Genomic DNA, 21,964 nt, shown 5'->3' with positions numbered 1-21,964 from the left:
GAGCACTCCCAAATACGTAGAATATATTCAGTTTTTTTTTTTTGTTACTGGCAATGCCGATTTAGAAATTAACACGAGAATTGCATTTAATTTCCATTGAAATTGCAAATTCGAATTACGTATGTGTAGGGAGAATATTCATCATTTGGCAATAGTAAATTCTCCATTTGTACGCATTCAAACATACTATCTATATATGTATGTATGTCTAGGCATCTAGATTGCTGTTCAGACATTGATAAGCCGATTTGCTTCCTCTGCTCATTCATATAATCTTAAGGGGATGTGTGGGCAGACGTGTTGTGTTTTGTGTGCACATAAATGTTGCTTAATGTAGCCATTTGGTATTCAGCAAAGTTATAGACAAAATGCATTTAAATGCGATGAATTCAAGTAAAATACTCGATTTTACATTTCCATTTACAGAATGTATGATATGAATTCATATTTTCAAATACTGCTTAAGCAAGACAAATATTCGGAAGTTTAATGCTATACAGATTTGAGTTATTCAATTTTTTTAACACAGATACAGCTCGTGATTTTCATGGCCAACAATTCAATTTACATTTGCTGTGGATTATTATACCCGCTGCTTATAGGGTAGAAGAGTGTTATAATTTTGTAACCGCAGGAAAATATATTTAACAGGCAGATAGATGCCTACTGCAAACGGGTCTTGGTTGCTCTCGCTAACAATAAGGTATATTTTGTACTTTATGGTATATTCTGAATGTGTTACTATTACGATATACCACATATAAATAAATATCGGTATATTTTTAGTATTTTTGTGGTGTTAATTCATTTAGTATGGTTTACTCTACTCTACATATGTAGATATATATATTTTTTGTCAGTATTTTTTGTTATTTGGTAAATTTTTAAAGTAAGGATTCATTGAAAATGGGTAACAGGTATCTCACAGTCAAGCATACTCGACTGTAGCTTTTTTACTTGGTCTATTCCCCATAGACTAAATGTTGTTTATTTTTTGCATAATTATGGTGTTTAGTGTTTTGGTTGTTTTTTCCCTAACTCACTTCTCACTTATTATGCAAAACTCAATTAAATATGACAATTTGAGTCAAGTTTGAGCAAAATCAAATTACACAACTCCCACAGCGTTAATTGAAGAATTCTCAATCAAAAAGAATGCCAACTCGTTAGGCCATTACTTAAAACGAATTTTTTTTTTTTTTCGTTTCGTATGCAACCCTTCAGTCAAGCCAACGACCATGTCTCACACTGAGATTATTCCAAAGTTAAGCTCGACGCCAACAACAAGAACAGAAAAAAAAAAAAAAAAAAACGTATAAAAGGAAAAACTCCGCATACTGTCGGGCGCAGAGCGGAAATAGAATGGCAACATCAAAAGCGACGCTGCGTGTGCGAAAGACAGCAAAAGTGGAGAATAATGTGCGGAAAAGAAAGAACACAGAGATACAGAGGGGGGGAGAGGTGTGAGGTGCGAAAGGAAAAGACGCAGAATACACGCACGCCCAGTTTTCCGTTTCTGTTTTTTTTTTTTTTGGGGCACACACAACGAAGGGCTATTAAGACGTTAAACATTTTAACACCTTCTTGTAACGCCTCCCGAAAATGTGGGATGCAGACGAAAGACGAGAAAATGTAGTTGTAAAAATGAAATGAAATGCTTCTAATTCAGCGCAACGCATTTAAAAGTAATGAAAATGGGAAAAGGAATTGACGGGCGTTGCGACATACTTGCACGCCCCTTCACCCCATCTCACCTTACGTTCCCACCATCCTCAACTGCGTGCTGTTGACACTGTTCGCCTGAACTCAATGAAAAGACAGTCGACGGACGACAGTCGACAGTCAGCAGGACATGCGTTTTGGGTGTGTCACATCCGTCATTGCCCTGCTCGCTCGCTTGCTCCAGCAAAACTCGCAACATTTTCCGCTTTTATTTATAATATGAACAATTTCCTGCATCGCTTTCCCTTGGCGCACAAAACTATACAATGAATGCTGCCACTTTCACGAAAAATGCACTTCCCATAAACTTTCGGTAGCCGCCAGAGATTCGTCGTTGTCGTCCCCTCCCCCCCTCCCACTACTCTACTCTCTCGTTCAGCTCTCGCTTGATGTCGTTGTCGTTGCGATGTCTCGTCCTTGTCGCTAATGACAATACACTTGTGTGCTTTCGCCAAGGGAATGAGTGTGAGTCCTGCATGTGTGTGTGTGTGTGTGTGTGCGCATTTACGCTTCTTACTTATTTGATTTACGTTTCATTTCCGGTTGCCATCTGCTGCCTCGCATGCGAATGCCAGGCAATGGCGGCATTTTAGTTAGTTGCAACTGCGCGCTACTACATATGTGAGTGTGTGTGCGCGTGTGTGAGTGTGTGTGGCACTTCACTCTGCCCCACCTCGTGAGCACGTTATGCAATTATAACTTTTGTCGTTAGCAACTTTAAGTAACTTTAAACGTAAATTGCAGTCATGAAGTAGCTTTTGGCGCACACTCTAAAGCAATGGCGCACACACACACACTCACGCACACACACACATATGCACACTTATACTCAAACGCTAAATGTTATAGTTTGTTGTCGGCTTTAGCGCCAAGTGTGTGAAAGGTGTTTTATTGAATTAAGTGGGTTTAACGGGATTTCTATAATGCCAACGAGGATGAGGCAGAGGCAGAGGATAAGGATAAGGACAAGGACGAGACTGCCGCCAACTCTCTCTCTCTCTCTCTCTCTCTCTCTCTTGCTGGCTGCATATGTATTTATTGTCACTACAGTTGCCAGTTGGATGTGTGGTCTGTGTGTGTGTATGTGTGTGTGTGTGTGTGTGGGATGCTGCTGCATAGAAATGAGCTTGTCAGGCAACAACGCTTGGCGTACTTTTAGTTAAACTTTTTGTACATAATGCATATTTTATTTAATTTTTATGATTTCGCAACCGAAAGTGGAAATGATGAAGCAACAGCAACTGTAGTTGGAGAGCTTTGCCTCAAATGCTAAAATTGTTTGCCAACATTTAAGTGGTGTTGAGTTATAATGTGAAAAAAGAGAGAATTACGAATCGCACAATGAGCAGTTGTCAGGCATTAGCAACTAAGCAAACTAAGCACAGCAATTGCTCACACTGATGAAATGTCCACATATGGTTGGCATAAACCTGTATAATCAAGTGCGACATAATCATGAACGATTTTCGTATTATTTTGCATAAATAGCATGTTGGCAAAAAGTAGATTGAGTTCTTTAATTCAGAAGAAGAAACGTTACAAAAAATTCCATTTATTTTTTATACTATAAATATTAAATCATAATTTTTTGTAAATATATGTTTACTCTTTGTGAAATTTAATTAATAATTTTTTTCGCAAATCAGTCTTGCCTTATCTCTGACTATTTGAATGCTTTATATACAAGTTTTTTTTAAACATATTTTTGCGTTTGCTAGGGACAGAGAGCAGAGTCCAAAGCACACACATTTCAAAGGCCGTTAGTGACAGGAGCAGAAGTGCTTTCATTCCAGGAATGCTTTTTTTTTGCCCACTTAATACTTAAACACGACCATTTTTTACTACTTTGATTTCGTTAGTGTTTCACATGAAGTGCATATGGACATAAATATTTCGACAGAGTATGAATAGAAAAAAATGAGCGTGCTGCATGCAAAGCTGAAGCTGAAGCTGAAACTGAAACTGAAACTCATTTCCCCTGACGAGCACTTAAAAGCCCGCACAACTGCAGTTATTTACCATGTTTTGCTCAGCGAGAACTCTCGCTCGTGCTCTTGCCACTTTTTCTCACTCACTCGCTTTTTTTTTGTAGGTGAATCGGACATGCAACGACAGCGAGCGGTGCATGCCCCTTGTCATAGTCCTTGTTGTGGTGCAGCGCGTCAAATTGACTTCCTCTGCAAAAAAATTAGGCAAATGGTCAACAATTAAACATGTGATGAGAAGCCTTCTCTCTTGGTCACTTTGGTGGGCTTCGTCGACTTGCGACATGTTGCGTTTGTGCTTAATTTATTTGAGGTGTTTTCTTTTTTTTTGTTTTTTTATAAATGGTCGTTAAATATTAATAAGCCATTTAACTGCCACAACACGTTGATGCATGGGCCTCAATTAGGCTGCAAATAGCTCGAATTGTTTACTTAATAAACGCCATTCATCAAATCGACACGTTTTTTTAATGGCGGCACGCAAGGTTCACTAGCATTTAACCCCATACACTTTGTGGGTCAGGTCAAATACTCGTACATTGGAGGCGTGACAAGGCCAAGACATTTTTGCAAGAAGAGGTTATTGAAAAGAGAAGCCAATTCCGTGATGAGGTTCAGTAAACGAAGTGCAATTGAAAAATGAAATTGAAACTCCATTTCGAGTCGAAATCAACATGCTGAATATGTAATGAGTGCGCAATGCCGCCTGCCTGAGCTTGCATCGAAAGTGGCCTAATTTGCCACATGCGGTGTGGTGTCTGGAAAATGCGGCACTTAAGCAATATTTGCATTCAAGTTGAATCCCTTCACCGAATGCGGCACAAAACACCGCAATTGACGTCGACGTCAACAGTACATTGCACCCCCTTTTCGGGGCGCAAAAAAAAAAAAAAGAAAACAATATAAATATTAATGCTATTTGATTAACGTTTCAATTGAATGAGGGTTCCGAGGGGCTTTAAGGTGGCAAAGGCAGAGAGCGGTGAGGCAACACTTGGCCGATTCACACGCCAGCAACAGACGAGCGCGAGTCGCATCCATTGTGGATAACAACGGGGCGTCGCATATTAATCAGAGTACTGGCAAAGGTACGAGTTGCGATTCATACTCATACATACACATACACATACACATACATACTATATAGAGTATAATAAAAAAGAAAGTGCTTAACATGAACTCCATGAATGTTTCATCTGCAGTCGGCGACTGTTGACTCTCACCGGGGGATGCGCAGAGGGGTTGGCTGGATGTTGCACTCGTGTTAGGGTGTAAGTCGACGCAAATACTTTAATCCACTTCAGAGTGACAGCGAAATTAACACACACACGCACACACATACACATAGAGAGTGAAAGATACGCATGCGATGCAACAGTGACATCGACAACCCCCGAAAATTTGGTCAGCCCGGAATTCGTTTGGTCGACAAAGGGGCCGCGTGAAAAGAGGAAGAGAGATTGGTTGGATGGTTCTCTGCTCCTCTCTCTGAATGGTATCGCAACGGCATTCAAATTGGCTGCTATAGCAATTATTCATATGGCGGCGACACTCATAAAATGTCGCGCAAGTGGCGGCGGCGAGACGGCCAGACTGCCAGTCGACCGACCTGTTTCATTTCGGTGTTATACCCATCTCACACATACACACACACACATACACACACAGTTGCAAACTGAGCTGACGTCCTTTTTGACAGACGAAACACAAATGCAATTATCACTTTATTTTAAACGATTTATGTGCAACACAACACAGTGTCCTGGCAAACACGACAACAGAACAAACGGAACATGTAGACATGAAGCCGACAGTGGCGAACGGAAACGGAAATGGCAACAAGCATTGCTCCTCCTCTTTCACCCCCTCTCCCACAACCACCTCCATTGGCGTGCTCTGTGTGTAGGTGAAACAATAGTTCACAAACGGTGAAGTGAAAATATAAATTAACCATAATGGTAACCGCATAAAATCTGACCCCAAAAGCACAAACTGCTGTGGGGAAATGTCTTTGGGGAAGTCTTTGAATATCTATAGAGAGAAATATTTTATTGGGAGTCTTTGAATATCTATAGAGGGAAATATATTATTATTTAAATATTTTAAAAATTCAAGTCATTAATATTTACAATAAGTATTTAACTTTAATACAAATCAGTTCTTAATTGATGATTTATCAATGTAATTTTATGTCATAATACTAATTTAATTTGTATGCATTTCAACTCTTTGCTAGATCAGTTTAATAAACCAACAAAATGCACTCATGTGTCGCAGCTTTGTCAAATGATCCATTTAATGTGATCTATAATTCAAGCGAACTTCACTTGCAGCTGCATTTTGTGACATAAGTTGAAAGCGGAAATCTGCTGTTGAATGAAGAGTGCATACGTTGCTATGTGGCAGATTTATCGGTTACATCTTGACAATGTGCTGTCAACGGATGTCTAATGCGTTTTATGCCTCAGCTTGCAACAGATTTGCGAGATAGTTTTTTGTGAAATTGCCTTATTGAAATTGACAGAAGGTTAATGGCAACGAATGAGAGAGAGAGGGGAAGTTGCCGCGGCAATTTAACACCCCGCTGGGCAAGGGGCTGAAGTTAGCCCGGCAACCGCACCACATGACTGCGATTCGTAACAGCCGCTTAGATCTTGGGCGGCTAGATTTACGATAAAAAATGATTGCACATGTGAGCGTTTTCGGCTCAAAATTGCAACATTTGCGGCATGAAAATACTCGTCGTAGTTGCTGAACTCTGAAACAAAATTCGTAACAATGAGAGCGGCACAATGTTGCCAGAGCAACTCAAGAGGGCAGCAAGGCGTGTGCGAGTGCGAGCGTAAGTGCGGGAAAAGTGTGGGGAGTGAACGAATCAGAGCAGTACTTACCCGCTTTACTTCGCCGCATCGACCCAGATTTGCACTTGCCGCTCAGTTTAGTCGGGTTATCAGTGACCTCGGCCATAAATCACTGTCAAGTGTCATTCGCCCTCGTCGTCGTCGTCGTCGTTCTCGAGCAGCAGCAGCAAGAACAGTAGAAGCAGGGAGTTGCAGCAGCAACGACAGCATCCTTTATCCTTGCTCGGTTCGACAGCAAGTTTTTTAACACAATCACACACATGGTGCGCACACAAGCGAAGGAGTTGAGCTATCAGTTTACTACGACCACGAACCATGTGCATTCGCCCGGGAGCCAAAAGGTGCATCACCGGAAACTGCAGCAGCAGCAGCATCAGCAGCATCCGCAGCAACGGCAACGACATCGACAGCAGCAACCACTCAACGCGAGCAACAAACAAAAAAGTTGCTAATTAAACTTTGCGCTTGGCGGGAGCCATGAACTTTGGCCCGCCGGGCAAGCCGCCATTTCCCGTTGCAGCGAAAGTGTTGCCCCCAAATGGCAGTCGATGTTGCTGCTGCTGCTGCTGCTCCTGTTTCTACTGCTGTCACAGTCGCCGTCTGGCAGTCGCCAATCTGAGTTTCGGTTATCCTCCACCGTTCCCCCTTGCTTTCCTCTAGCAGCACGCGTACATTCGTTACGCTTTGGTTAACGTTTCGTTACGCTGTCAATGCTGTGTAGCACCGCAAGTGAGTAACAAAGTCCTGCCACCAGTGACTTCTTCTACGTCCGTCCATCTGTCCGTCTGTCTATCTATCCTCCCTTCCTTCCTTCCGGTATCTGTATCCCTGTGTGTATGCAGGCCTCTGGCATGCCTAATTTCCGCTATTGTTCATAATTTTTATTGCGCTTGTTGCGAATTAGTTTCGGTTACGCCTGATGTACTCGCTCTTCCTCTCCCTCTCTCTCCCCACCCTTGTTGCTGCATTGTTGCAATTTTTTGCAATTTAAAATTTTGCTCTAATTGACGCTGTCTTCATTTTAGGGGTTGACTCCCAGCTACAAAGGCGTTGACAGCGGTTTTACTCGTAGTTCTACACGACATCAGAGCCTGCAACAGCCTGTGATTAACATGACTGCAAACATGTTCGACTTACTGCAGCCAGCAAAGGGAGGGTGAGTGCTGGTGAGGCAGATAGGGAGGGAGGATGGCATTTATTGGTGGGTGTAAACGCATTTTGTATTTACGTTACAGCTCATTGCAATTAAATTGTCAGAGAGGTTGGTCTAGGGGCGTCGCTAACGTTTACTTATGTCTGTGGCAGGAAGCAGGTGCTCGTTAAGGAATGCCAAACAGTTGCTCTGTAATAGCCCTACTGCTCAACTCTGTTGCCATAACAGAGCGTTACGTATACGTAATGTCAACAAATAAGCGTTGATGGTGAATCTGCTTTCCTTGTTAGCGCAATTCGCTCTGTTGCAGCAATACAAAACTGTTAAGCAAGGAAAATAAAATAACAGACTGCTGAGGCAACATGGGCTGTTGTTGATTTAAGGAATGTAACACAAACAGAAGTAGTTGAGTGCTGGCATACATTACAATATAATCATAATCTGAAATCAAATTAAATGAATGAGCGTCATAATATTGCTCATCATAAAATTATTGTAGCATAGCATATAGTACATAATTTATAAGAATTGCATATTCTGGATTATTTAAATATTGTATAAAATCACCTAATTTATTAAAAGTTTACTTTTAATATTGCATTCCTTCCTAGCAGTTTTAAAATGATAACTTGGTTATGCTCTTACTGTATTAAGAAAGGAAGTAAAATGTTTGCATTCAAAGTGGGGCATAATGTTCAACATGTTATGTTAATGTTATTGCTGTGATTGCAAGGAGAATTAACAGACTCAAACAATCAAATGTTGTACATCTTTACATCCCTTTTTCATAGCAGTAAAAACCAAATTCAATTTTCGAACTGATATTAACAACAGTTACTTCTGCTATAGCTGTATTTAAGCAATTCACGAGCTTCACAGTTTAAAAATTCTTTATTGCATTCGAATGTGCTTTACTTTGCTTAGCAGTTTTAAAATGATAACTTGGTTTTGCTATTACTGTATTAAGAAATGAAGTAAAATGTTTGCATTCAAAGGCATATCATGTTGAACGTTATGTTAATGTTATTGCTGTGATTACAAGGAGAATTAACAGTCTCAAACAATCAAATGCTGTACATCTTAACATCCCTTATTCATAGCAGTAAAAATCAAATTCAATTTTCGAACTGATAGTAACAACAGTCTCTGCTTCTCACTTCTCCAGCTATAGCTGTTATGTTAAACTCCATATCAAGCAACATTCACGCTAAGCTTCACAGTTTATCTAAAATTATTTTAATATTGCATTCCTTCAGAATAATCTTCAAAATGTGCTTTACTTTGCTTAGCAGTTTTAAAATGATAACTTGGTTATGCTGTTACTGTATTAAGAAAGGAAGTAAAATGTTTGCATTCAAATTGGGGTATAATGTTCAACATGTTATGTTAATGTTAACAATCAGTCTCAAACAATGCTGTACATCTTAACATCCCTTTTTCATAGCAGTAAAAATCAAATTCACTTTTTGAACTGACAGTAACAACAGATTCTGCTTCTCAGTTCTCTAGTTATAGCTGTTATGTTAAATTCCATATCAAGCAACATTTACGCTAAGCGAAGGGGTGCCTGTCTACGTATTCTAACATGAACTGTAACCCTCATGCCTATCTTGCTTTACATTTAATGTTAGAGCTTAAGCGAAGGGGTGATTTTTTCATATTCGAAATCCCTGTACTGCAATAGCACGATAACAGCTGTCTGTTAAACTTAACAGTTCTGTAGAATATTGTTTTCCTCTACCGAACGTTGACTGTTAGCATAACGAAGGGGTCGTTTTAGAATATTCGAATTTCGAAATGTCTGTACCAGCCACATTAGCTAATTTACAGAGCTATGTTAATGTAAACAGTTCTGTTCGCCTAGGTTGTCTGTGTATTCGAAGGAAAGCTGCTAAAATTCATCGTCTAACAGCTTGGGGTACTTTTACAGAACAGTAAATGTAAACAGCTCTGTTCACCTAGGTTGGCCGTGTATTCGAAGGACAACTGCTAAAATTCATCGTCTAACAGCTTGGGGTACTTCAGAAAACAGTTTTTGTCCCTTGACATGGTTTTCTGGTATGTTAGTTTTAACATTATGTGAAGGACTTATGTCGTAAAGGATTCATTGACTTAGGCCAACAGGTGTTCAGTTAAAAGAAACACAAAGAATTTATTTTTAAAATTTTATTGTTAAATAGTTTTATGCATTAAACTTCTTTAAATTGAATATACTAAATATATATTTTTTTATAATGTGTGTCGTTATATTTGGAAAACAAATACTTTTCAATCAGTATCGATAAATATTTTGGTTTAGATTTCGATTTAGTTAGTACACCTACTAATTAGATATCCAGTTGTCTGTCCACTAGCTAAATATTGCTTCTGCTTTGAACAATTGTGCCACAGCAGAAATTGTTTGTGTAGGTCGCGAGCATATCGTGTGCTAAGAGAGTCTTATCAGTTGTCTGGCTTATCAGAACTGTGTGCGAGTGTGTTTCGGAAATCGTGGTGTATTTCGGAGTCGACAAACGGCGCTCTCTTGCTTACTTCAGCTCTCAGAGAGCTCAGAGCTGTGTGCTACCAAGGACCGGACCGAGTAGGAAGCGAAACACAGGCACAGAAATCAAGGCAAGCAAACGAAACGAAGTGCAGCAGCAGTAGCAAAAACAACTGTAAAGCAACAACGGTAAAGCAAGCGACAGCGGGTCGACAGCGTCGGCAACATCGTGGTGGATACGCAGATACGTTCGGGTCGCTGTGGGTCGTGTGGGCCGAAGTTCGAGCTGTGCTTCGACGCTGAACGTTGATGAGCTGAGAATTTATTAGCGCAAAAACCGAATGTGCTTCAGTTTCGTGTTTGTTGTGCGCTCGTAAGGATGTGTCCGCAACCGCTGACGGACCTCGTGCGTTCGCGTCGCGTGTGTGCGCGTCCAGGACGCTGAAACGCTTCAGCCGCAAGTTGAATGTTGCCACAGCCGCCAAGCAGCAAGCGCCAAGTTATCGTGTATTGTGCTGTAACGTTGTTGGCAACGTTGAAAAGCCGAAGTTAAAGGCGACCAAGCCAAGCAAATATTTGAAGGCCTCGTGCCGAGAGTGTCTCAAGAGTGTATGAATGAATGAATACCGCGAAACAAGCAAAAAAAAAAAATAATAATATATATAAAAAATATTTGTGATTTTTGCCCAAACAAAGAAAAAGCAAAAGCATACATAAAGCAGAAAAATGAAATTAAATCTGAACGCGTCGTTAGTGCTTTGCCTCAACCGGCTGTCAGCCGCAATCAGTCCGTGTGGCAATCAAGAAGGGAACCACAGCAAAAGGTGCGCCTCATTTTTGGTTGGTACCCGACCCCGAAACAGACTGAAACAGACTTCTCTGACCCACAATCAGCACTCATAACTCATCTCATGTGGCATTCAAAGAGTCGGCGGCGGCGAGTATGTAAATCAGGCGCCACAAAGTATTCCACACTTAAATGCCACGCGGCATGAATGCAAATTTCATCCTTTCCACCCATTCGCGTTGCAGCAACAGCCAAAGTTGTCTATGTGTGTGTGTCTTGCCTTGGCTCTGGCCTTAAAGGCTCAATAATTTAGCGCTTAGAGTCTGGCTAAAATTCGAGCATTCATAGCTCGTAACCAGGCCAAGCGGCCAAGCGGCAAAAAAAAGGCCAAGCGAATGCGTTTTTTTTTCCGCCAACATATTTCGCATAATTTGGCCGCATAAAGTTTTCTAGCCATTCCGCTCGATTGACCCACTTTGGGTGATTTTCATAATCAATTTGTTTGAAATAACCTTTCAAATCTTCCCTCCCATTTTGCCCGCGCTCCCAATTAATTAGTTTAATTAGTGGCTGTTGGCACTTTTACTTAACCATAGAATTGTTTTGGCATTTCGTAAACGACTTTGAAAAGTTTCGAAATTGCGTACCCAAGATTCAACGTTCAACGCCCACCATTGGCTAATAGCTAGGCATTAACAAACGCACAAACACACACACACACTCGCACTCACACTCACACGCTGACACACAAAAAGGACCTCGATCAACTGTGCATGTGCCATTTAACAAACACTAAGAGCGCGCCAGAACAAAACCAGAGTGGCTCGAATCGAAGCGAACCCTTTGCGTCCATTTTTCTTAATTTCACTCGCATTTCTTTTGCTTGTGAGTGAGACACGAGAGATGGGAGACGGGAGCCGTTGCTCATTCAATTGCTGTACATATTTTGTGCTGGCATTTTGGCCATTTTGTGCCCCGTTTTGGCCAGTCGAGCAATAAAAGCAGCCAGCGACTTAAGACATTTCGTGGCCCTAAATGGCACAACAACGACATCAAGTGAAAGCAAACTAAAAGAAATTTATTTACTTTGCCACTAAATTTGCGCTGATTTTTGTTGTTTTTTTTTTGCTGGCTGTGCCGGCCATTGGCCATTGGCCATTGGCCCATTGCTCGATTGCCTCATTTGATGTTTGCCCTACTCAAAAATGTTTGTCAACAAACGCAACGAAGCATAAAAATGGTCCAAGAAACTAAGTTGAAGGCAACTCAAGACGCTCACATACTTTGTATGTAACTCAATGTTTTTCTTGCTCTTTCGTATATATGTATGTGTGTGCCATATTTTGCTCAAGTGTGCCACGTCCGGTGCTGTGCCTGATCCAACTATGAGTATTTTAAAATTTGTGGCACGTGCCCCAAATAGCAAACATCAGCAAATAATAAATTCATTGTAAGCCGCCTCACGACGCGTTTCCAAGTTTTCTGGACTTCTAAACTCCAGCAGCATATGCGATGGGGATGCCTTGTAAGAGCTTGACAGGATTGCTAAAATGGGCGAGGGAGGGGGGAAGAAGGGAAGGAGAAAGACTAGTCGACAGTTGTGCAACCAAATTAGCTGGTTGCCTTTTTAGGCAGCTGGCTAAGCGCAGTTTATGGCACGCTTAGGTAGCCATTAAAGTATGTGAGTGGCATGCCACAAATCTCCACAAGTCTCGCACAACAACAACAGCAACAACAATCTCTCAAGTGGCGCAGACAACGCGAGGAATTGTTGTGTTGCACGCTTTGTTTGTTTGTTGTTGCCACAGAAAACAGCAATTGACGTTGCACTCGAAATTGCAATGGCGTTTTCTTTTTTTTTTTGTTATTTTATTCGTGACGCAACACTTGTGACTACTTTTGTGTCGTGTATACAAAACTGAAGGCGTTGCAGTTGCACTTGAGTTGCATGTCGCTGCAGTTGGCGCTATTCTTGTTGCAATGTAGGATGCCTATTGTGTGCGACATCTTGTTGCAGCGCGCGTGGCATCATAATCCACATTCAGAGCAATTGTTTCTATGTCAAGATTGCTTTGCAGCCTTTGCATTTTATGCGTAAATAATTAGTAAAGTTTTTATATTAACATTTTTTATAATATTTTAAAATTACAAAAAAATGTATGCAATAATTGGAGTTGATTAAAAATGTATTTATTTTTGCAATCAACAACATGGAATTTATTATTGAAAATTACTTGATTAGTGGTTGAGTTTGTGATTAGTTTTTCTACAAAATTATTTTACGCTCTAACGAATTTCAATTAATAACATGATTGAAAATTATTTATTTTTATTACAAAATATTTCAGTGCAATTAGCAGGCGTAGAAATTTTGCTGTTGACACTAAAGCTTCTATTTATGTGAATGCATTTCTTTCATGTCAAAACATTTAATTTTTATCTGCAGCTTATTTGCAGCCATTTTTCTACTCCTTTCATTATTTATTTATGCATTTTTTCTTTTTTCAACTTTTCTTTTCGCTGGCTTAATTCATTTTTTATTTCAAACGTAAATAAGCAGTAAATTACAACAGCAACAGTTGCTGCTGTTGCTGTCGCTGTCGCTGCTGTTGCTGTTGGCATGTCGTTTGTGCTGTGCATATTTTTTTGTGCAATTTCTTTTTGCTTTCTATATGTATATCATTGCTGTTGGCTTCCTCCTCTAGCACAGCGCCTTCTGCAGCACATTGCTGTGCTCGGCGCTCAGTACTCAGTGCTATTCATTAGCAACCTGCCCATTGCTGTTGCTGTTGCTTGTAGCTGCCACGGCTGCTACAGCAATTTAAGTTTCATGTTTGCAACTTGAAATAGCGTTTCGTTCTTCATTATGTGGCTGGTAGCTCTTGAAGTCGATTGGCTTTGTCATAACAGCACCAAGCACTGGACTGCTTACCAATTACTACCCCCGCTTGGTTCTACTTCTGAACGCATTCGTCCATAAAACACCTCCCACCCAAATGGAGAAGGAAGTAATGAAGGGGATCGGTGGAAGCATAGGAAATGACAAGTGCGAGGCGAAACTACACAAGTCAGCGCGGTTGGAATTATGTGGAAAAAAAAAATTGTAAAACCTGCTGAACTGAACTACTGCTCACGACTAGCAGTCACTTTAATTGCTCTGTACTACAACTTCAAGTGGTCATTAGCCTAGGGGCAGGCAGGTAGACGGGTAGATTGGTTAGACATTCGACGCGGGGTGAACTTGTTGAGTGGCGGACAGTTGGCGTCCAGTTGATGAGTTCTCGCCCCACTGAATCGTTAAGGTGCTTAGCAAAAGACGTTTCCTTGGCTGCCACAACAGCAGCAGCAGCAGCGGGCTCTAACTGTAACTGTTGCCATTATTAGGGCTTCATGGGGCAGTCAGCAGCGTCTCTAAGTATTAGGATTAGGTGGAGAATTCTGTCGTTAAATGTCGGGTCGTAAACACCTGCGCCCATTCACTGTTGTGGCAGCATTTTGTGAGACCAACGATAGCGTCATTACAATTCCCACACTTTCATCAAGGTTCAGGAATTATTTAACAATAATATCAACTGAAACAATAACGTTTAGGAGATTTGGTTACCTTACTTAATACAATAATACCAAGACTTGAAAATATCAAGATTCAGGAATTATTTAGGGAGCTTAAATAATAACGATTGTCATAGAAGATTTGGTTATCTAATTTATTAGGGTCATTACAATTCCATCACTTTCATCAAGATGCAGGAAATATTTAACAATAATGTTAACTGAAACAATAATGTTTATGAAATTTGGTTATCTAATTTATTACTGTCATTCCAAGACTTGAAAATATCAAGATTCAAGGATTATTTAAGAACTGAACTCATAGCATTTGTCTTAAAATATTTACTTTATTTAATACAATAATTCTAAGACTTGCAGCGTTGTCTAAAGCCAAAAATTTTTTGAGACCAACGATACTACAATTCCCACACATTAATTTTATTTATTTATTTAGCAATAATATCAACTTAAAAAATAATGTTGAGGAGATTTTAATACAATAATTCCAAGAATTATTTAAGAATTGAAATAATATCGTTTGTCTTGGGAAATTTGTTTACCTAACCTAATATAATAATTCCAAGCGATGCCTAAAACATGGTTCAATTTATGTTGAAAACTTAATAAACGTTTAAATAGAATAATTCAATTAAAGTGAAATTAAGAATCACACCTTCAACGCAACTGAAAAAAAAAACATTTCAACGAATATTACACCAAAACTTGCAGATTTCATTAACAAAAAAAAAAACGAAGTGTGAAGGGAAATGTTGGAAAATCATTTTGATATCCTTACCAGTTACCTGTATATTACGATTGTAACGTGTTCAACTTTTTGTGCGCAAAGCTTTCGTTTTTTGTTTCTACCTGAAAAAGAATACTTGGTTCGTTGGCAGAAAAGAGTTGAACTTCAATTCTGTGTTTTTTTTATTTTGATTTTATGTTATGTTTATACATGAGTGTGCTGTATATATATCTGTGCTTTTCCATACTTGTGCCAGCTCTGTCTCTAGACACGTATACTTAAAAAAATGTATGGAAAAAATAAAATAAAGAATGATGCTGTAAAATTGTTTGTGTGCTGACAATATGGTCAGATATGTAAATAATATTCGTGTGTGTGTGTTGCTTGTTCACGTTGAAATTCAGAAATTGCAGCAAGTTTTTCAACATACTCGCACACACTCACAGGCAGGACGTGTAATATGTTAAAATAACTTTAATTACCAGCTACGTGATGGAAACAAGTTACGAAAAAATTCAAAGCAAAAGCCAACAATTTATGTTGCCATGTTACTGACTTAAATTAAAGAGCTGAACCTGAAACCAGGTTGTTGAATCATTTCATTTCTATGTGTAATTACACATACTACTCTCTGGAATAGATTAGAAAGGTTTTACATTTTAGAAACTTCTCCCTCTATAAACGTGATTGCAACTCGGACTTTTATTAAGCTTTTATTAAGCTGCCCATTTACTCTGGAAATTTCAAGTTGTCAAACTTCAAATTTCAGTTTCCCAGCTCTATGTTGGCAGTTAATAATAAACTAGAAACATAGTTAGTCCACAGCTTCAAATGCAGTGTACCACATTCAATGAATAGTTAAATGCGTAGAGCTTTAAACTTGTATTGCGAAAGAGACAGTGAATGATGGCACATGGATCAATAGTGTTGAATTATTGGGCACTCTCTCCGCTTCGCTCCACTCCGCATCGCTGTTTGAGGTTGAGCCGTATCAATGGCACCTCTTTTGCCCCCGCGTGTTCCATTTAACCATTTGGCATCCATCGGGGTGTCGGGGATTAAAAGGTACGAGAAAGGCGAAACTTTCATTTCAGTTTTCATTTCACATTAAAACAAAGTTTTTAAAAGCAACCGCAGCATTTACGTCATGTGTGGCAGGTTTCGCTGTGTTGTGTTGTGTTGTTTGTTTGTGTTGTTGATTTCGATGTTGATGCTGCTGCTGTTGCTGTTGCTGTTGTGGTTGAAGTTGTAGTTAATGTTAAAGTTGCTAGCTGCTTGTGCTTTGTTGTGTATGGCATCAAAGTGGCAGCTTTAAGGTGCTTACACCGCTCAGTTGGCAGTTTTTATAGTCAAAAGGCAACACGCCAAGTTGCTTAAACAGCAGCAACAGCAACAACAACAACAACAATAACAGCCATTTGTTGCCACATGTTGTAACTGTTGCCGCATTAAATGTGCACCCCCCAGCTGTGGTTCATGTTGCCGTTGCCACTCTTGTTGTAGTTGTTACTGCCACTGTTGTTGCTATAGTTGTTGCTGTAGTTGTTGCTGCTGCAGTTGTGCCAGGCGAATTTCACTTTTATGTTGGCGGATCTACGGCACTTTTATACTGTTGCAACCGACAGTTTTCCCCTTTCGCCTCCTCGCCACCCAATCCTTTGCCCCAGCTGCAGCCACCATTAGTTCACTGGGCACCACCAGCAGAGATTTCACTTCATTTTATGTTGTCAGACTTCCGAGTGCGCCGTTCTTGTTATAAAAAAGCCAAATTCATTTTGCACATATAACTTTTATACGCACACAAATGCATTGTGGACTACATATATAATACATATATGTGTGGCATATACATATACATATATGTGTATGTTTATGTTCCCTGCTGCTCTGGCTCTTGACATCTTTGGTTAATTTTGCAGCCGCAACTCTAAAATGCCAGCAGTCGCACTTTTGTGTCACAGCGCATATTATTTATTGACTGCATTTATGCTTATAATTAAATTTACACTGTTCATTATCTAATACAACATATTTGAATAAAATTCCTACTCTTTTTTTTCTACTTTTGCAGCTCTAACAAAATGATCACCTAGGGCAAAGTATAAATGCTAACAAATCAACAATATTGAATACAAAAAACAAAAAGATTGGAAAAACAAGAAAGAAATTAACTCAGTAACAAATTGGCTTGAAAATAAACACAAAATATAATTCAATTTGAAGGCCAATGGGCGAATGATAGAACAAAACTAAAGCTGGAAACTAAAACTGAAACTAAAACCAAAACGTAAACGTAAACAAAACCAAAAACCAAATCAAACAAACCAAAACTATACCAAAAAAAGAGTAACGTAAACCACCGCAAAACAATTGCTTTAAAAACACAAAAATACAGAAACAACACAAAGAACAACCAAATAACAAACAATAACATTCACAAAATGACGCTGCGCATATCGGCCAAATCGAGAAATCATCTTGGACTCATTATTTACGGCTTTGTGTTGCTGCTAACAACATCAATGCCATCCATCGAGGCGGGACGCATTTTCGGTAAGTTTCAAGTGCCAAGTTCCAAGTTTCTGTTTTCCCGGAAATCGTTAAGTGAAAGTGAATCTATGAGCAGCAGCAGAAGCAGAAGCAGTTGATGAGGCTTGACTCGTCGCTGCTGGTGTTGCTTCTTCGGTCCAGTTAGCTAATTTTCCATCCAATGGCGGGACTAATTAATGCGCACAGTTTGCAGCTAATGGAATTTTTAATGCAATGAAGACGCAATGTGGACACGTTTCACAAATTGCAAAACAAAAGCCAAAAGCTTTATAAGAGCTCACAAAATTGACATGCCTTTAGTTGTTTCATTGTTGTTGTTGCTCTACCCTGTACTTAAATAAATTGCTCGAGCTTATTAAATGTGCAAGATAATCGCAAGTAAAAGGTCAATTCAATTTTATTATTATTGAAAGCTTCTAGTTGATTTCGAGTTGATCTTATCAGCGCAGGGTATTCGGCAGTTGGGCATTCCCTGCCGATTCTCGGTGACGTTGACGTTACTTATCTTTTATTGGTTTTGCAGCAGATCGCTGTTGCTGCTGCTTTTGGTGTGGCGGGTACACGTTATTTTCGTATTAATTAGAATTACAAAAGGCTCTGCTTTTACATGCTTCTTGACGTCATTTGCGTTAATGAGGTTCCCTAATTCAAAAACACGCACACACACATACACACACACAACCTACCTAACAACAACGAACGTGCGAACGTTGTGTCAAAGTCAATTGTTGTGTGTGAGTTTTGTAAAAAATAATTAAAAATAATTACATTTCTTGGAAAAAGGTTACCGAATGTAGCAAGTCAGCTGTGGCCTAATTAAGCATAAAATTAATAAATGTACAAACAGTTTTGGTCATGTGGTTATAATTTACATGTAATTATGCCACACACTCACACACACACATACTCATATAACTAGTTTCAAACGAAAAATTCAAGTCAAACGGGTTGTGTAAATACCGTTTAAAGGCCAACAGCAACAACAAACGAGCTGAGAGCTAATTGCAATTTTATCTGGCTGGCCGCACTTGAAAAAAGGGTGCTAGATTTTGAATAGGCACGGCAAGCCATCGAGCTCCCTCTCACTCTCTCTCTCCCTCTCTCTCTCTCATTTATGGCAATGGCCACAAACAAAACAAAATAAAACACTGCAACTACAACTATAACGGTGCAGCACAGCCGTCGACTTTTGTTGACACACATTTTGTTGCGGCCTGCCCCAAAAAGTATGCTGCGAAAATGTTCACGCAAATGAGAGAATTTGCGCGCCATCAGTGAAAGAGGAAAATACAAACCGTTCTTGATACGACCGTGTGTATGTAAATGCTAACGAAAAAACCAAAAACCAAAACATAGACACACATAGGCACACTTAATGCCATGTCGAACTGTGTGTGTGTGTGTGTATTGGTATTAGGCTGGCAGTTTGCTAGCTCTTTTTGTTCGAGCAATTTAAATGCCGCTGTGAAAGCAACCAGCAGCAGGCAACCACAGTCGCCGCAACAGCCGCACCAACAATAGCAAAGCAATAAAACTGCAGCCAGGCGAATATTCACTCACACACTCACACACATACACAGAGAGAGATACACACACACACACACTTGCATATTCTCACACATGGTGAAGTGAAAGCGTAAAGTTTACGCGCTTGTTTGCTATAATTTCGATTGTTTTCCCTGCAACGCAGCAGCCGTCGCCCAGCCACGCCTATTGACAGGCAAACAGTATCCCCACACTGCCGCCCGCCCCCCTCCACCAGCAACTTCCTTTTGCAGCTCGTTTGCAACGACAGCAGCGCGACAATTTCGCTGCAATTTTCGTTTTATTGATGTGCGACCAGCTCAGCTGTTCAGTTGTTCTTGTCGTTGTCGTTGTTGTGGCGCAAAACTTTCCCAGCACTTACAACAATAAACACAACAACAACAACAAACTATAAAATATGCCCCATAAGTAGCACGCTTTTGCATTTGAGATTCGTTTTCCTTTTTGTTGCTGCGCAGTTTTGTGTTTCGGTTAAGTGCGAGCAAATTTATGAAAAACTTTTCCAAATGTTGTGCAATTGAAGTTGTTGCGCCAAACAACAAAAGACAGCCAAAGAAATAAAGCGAAATACCGGAAATGACACTTAATGCCACGCCCACATTTAAGCGCCTTAACTTAAGTGTTGCGTAATGGAAGCATATGTAAATTTTGCAAAAGAAAAACGAATCGAGACAAGTTTCAAACATTATCGAACTCAAACTCAATGATATCACATTTCTCATTCACTTTTTTGTTTATCTTTCAAAATATTTGGCCTCCTTTGCCAATTGTTCTCTCTCTCACTCTTTGTGTTCCAAAATGGCAAATATTTGTTAAGCTATTCGATCTCTGTCAATTTGTGTTAAGTCAGCAAAAGAAAAAAGCTAAAACAATGTCGCAGGCGACGCTATCATCATGCCAACCAACAATTCAGGCAACGAACAAAAGTTTACTTAGCCGCTTTTCGGCCATCAGATTGTAGTATTTTTATAGTGTCAACAAATGGCACGTGTGGCACATGAAGAATCACTTTCCTCACATCACATCACATTTTCATGGCCCTGGCAACATAATTGGCTTTTTTTCGGCCAGCTCCATTACGCGTAAATTAGTAAGTCGAACGATTAATGCCCTTCAGGCAGAGTGCGTGGGCAAGAGAACACAAGTCAAAGTTGCTTAGAAATATATGTATATATTCTTCGATTTTGTTATACCCTTTATATAATGGAAGGAGTAAAGTCTTTATGCAGCGTATTTCATAGTCGAGTAAAGTTTTTTGCCCAGAAACTCTTATTTGCTTTTGCCTTGTTGTTTTTGTAGCAATAAACAATTTTGTAGTCTGCTTAAGACACACTTTATATTCAGCTCATTACATTAAAGCCAAACAATTGGCGACATCCTCAAAGCAACAACAACAACAACAACAGCGACAAGAACAACAACTACTTGGGCAACTACAACAAAACAGAGCAAAGCTTTCATTTTGATAAGGCAATGTCCTTGGCCGGAAGAACACAGTCTGGCGTAATTTCTTTATTAGATTCATTGCGCCCTCAAGCAAATTTTCACTTGGCATTCGCATTGCCCCATTTCAACATTGCCATTGCCATGGCCACTGGCGGCTGTCAAAGAAGCTAAAAACAATTACATAAATTGGCTTTGACTTTTGCGAAAGGAATCGTTGTGTCAATAAGTCACAACTTAAACTATTTCCAGCGGAATATTGCGCAAATGAAAAAGGTTATTTCTAAAATAAGAATTTCTTAAGTTGAAAGAGAATTTATTGAGTTATAAATATACCAGACATAATCAAATACAATTTCCAATCTTTCGATGTAAGTCATCAATTAAAAAACCAATTTCAACTGGCATATTATTTAATGTTTCGATTTTAAATTAAATTTATGGCGCAATTTATAGTTACGACATATCTTACATAATCACAATCAAATGTCAATTTTATCAAAAATCTTTTGTAACTAGAATATTGTAGCCAGGGAATTGATATTTTATTATTTAATTATTCTATGCTGATGCAAGTAAACTTTTTCGAATATTTTGCTGCATCAAAATGGAATAAATTGAAATGCCAAAATCAGTTGGTCCGAAATAATTCGTGAGACAATATAAGCAGAGACTTGATGCTGTGAGTTATTGTTTTTTCATCTTGTAACTGACTCTGGCTGGCATATCAATCAAATTTGATTGTAAAATTTGTTGGTTATTAAATTGTGAAAACCCTTTGACAGTGCATTGAATGAAAGCAAAAGTATTGTTTTAGTATTTGATGCATAGATTCAAAATGCATACATATGCATACATATAACATCTGGATAATATAATTGAAAATAATTCGCATGTTTAACGCATCAGCTGACCTGAATTTTTGGTCAATCGATTTGCTTGGCATTCAGAACATTCAGAGCACACATTTATTCGCTGTGAAAAATGCCAATTACTCCCATGGGAAATCTTGTTTGGTAAACTGCAGTTTATGCAATAGATAAATACGTATGCAAATTCGTATTGTTGTAGCTATTTTTGTAATATATTTTGATTTTATTGAAGCAAATAAATTGTTATTGCATGTGGGCCATTAGGCT

The 21,964-nt window shown here is 39.3% G+C and overlaps 2 protein-coding genes across 2 annotated transcripts in view; one reads left to right on the top strand and one right to left on the bottom strand.

The window, feature by feature from the left end:
• The window catches only part of LOC133837838 (uncharacterized protein C2orf42 homolog), a 139,796-nt gene that overhangs the window by 13,434 nt on the left and 104,398 nt on the right, over window positions 1-21,964 (bottom strand). The gene's annotated exons all lie outside the window — the stretch shown is intronic.
• The window catches only part of LOC133837837 (tyrosine-protein phosphatase 99A), a 110,193-nt gene continuing 98,791 nt past the window's right edge, over window positions 10,563-21,964 (top strand). Inside the window, 2 exon segments of the mRNA XM_062268736.1 lie at window positions 10,563-11,027; window positions 17,359-17,840. Of these exon segments, the coding sequence (XP_062124720.1) occupies window positions 17,729-17,840 (112 nt within the window). The 5' untranslated portion in view covers window positions 10,563-11,027; window positions 17,359-17,728.

The sequence above is a fragment of the Drosophila sulfurigaster genome, chromosome 2R, assembly GCF_023558435.1.
Source record: "Drosophila sulfurigaster albostrigata strain 15112-1811.04 chromosome 2R, ASM2355843v2, whole genome shotgun sequence".
Taxonomy (NCBI): Eukaryota; Metazoa; Arthropoda; class Insecta; order Diptera; family Drosophilidae; genus Drosophila; species Drosophila sulfurigaster.
The sequence above is the reverse complement of the archived record's forward strand: the minus strand, read 5'-3'. Positions and strand labels throughout refer to the sequence as shown.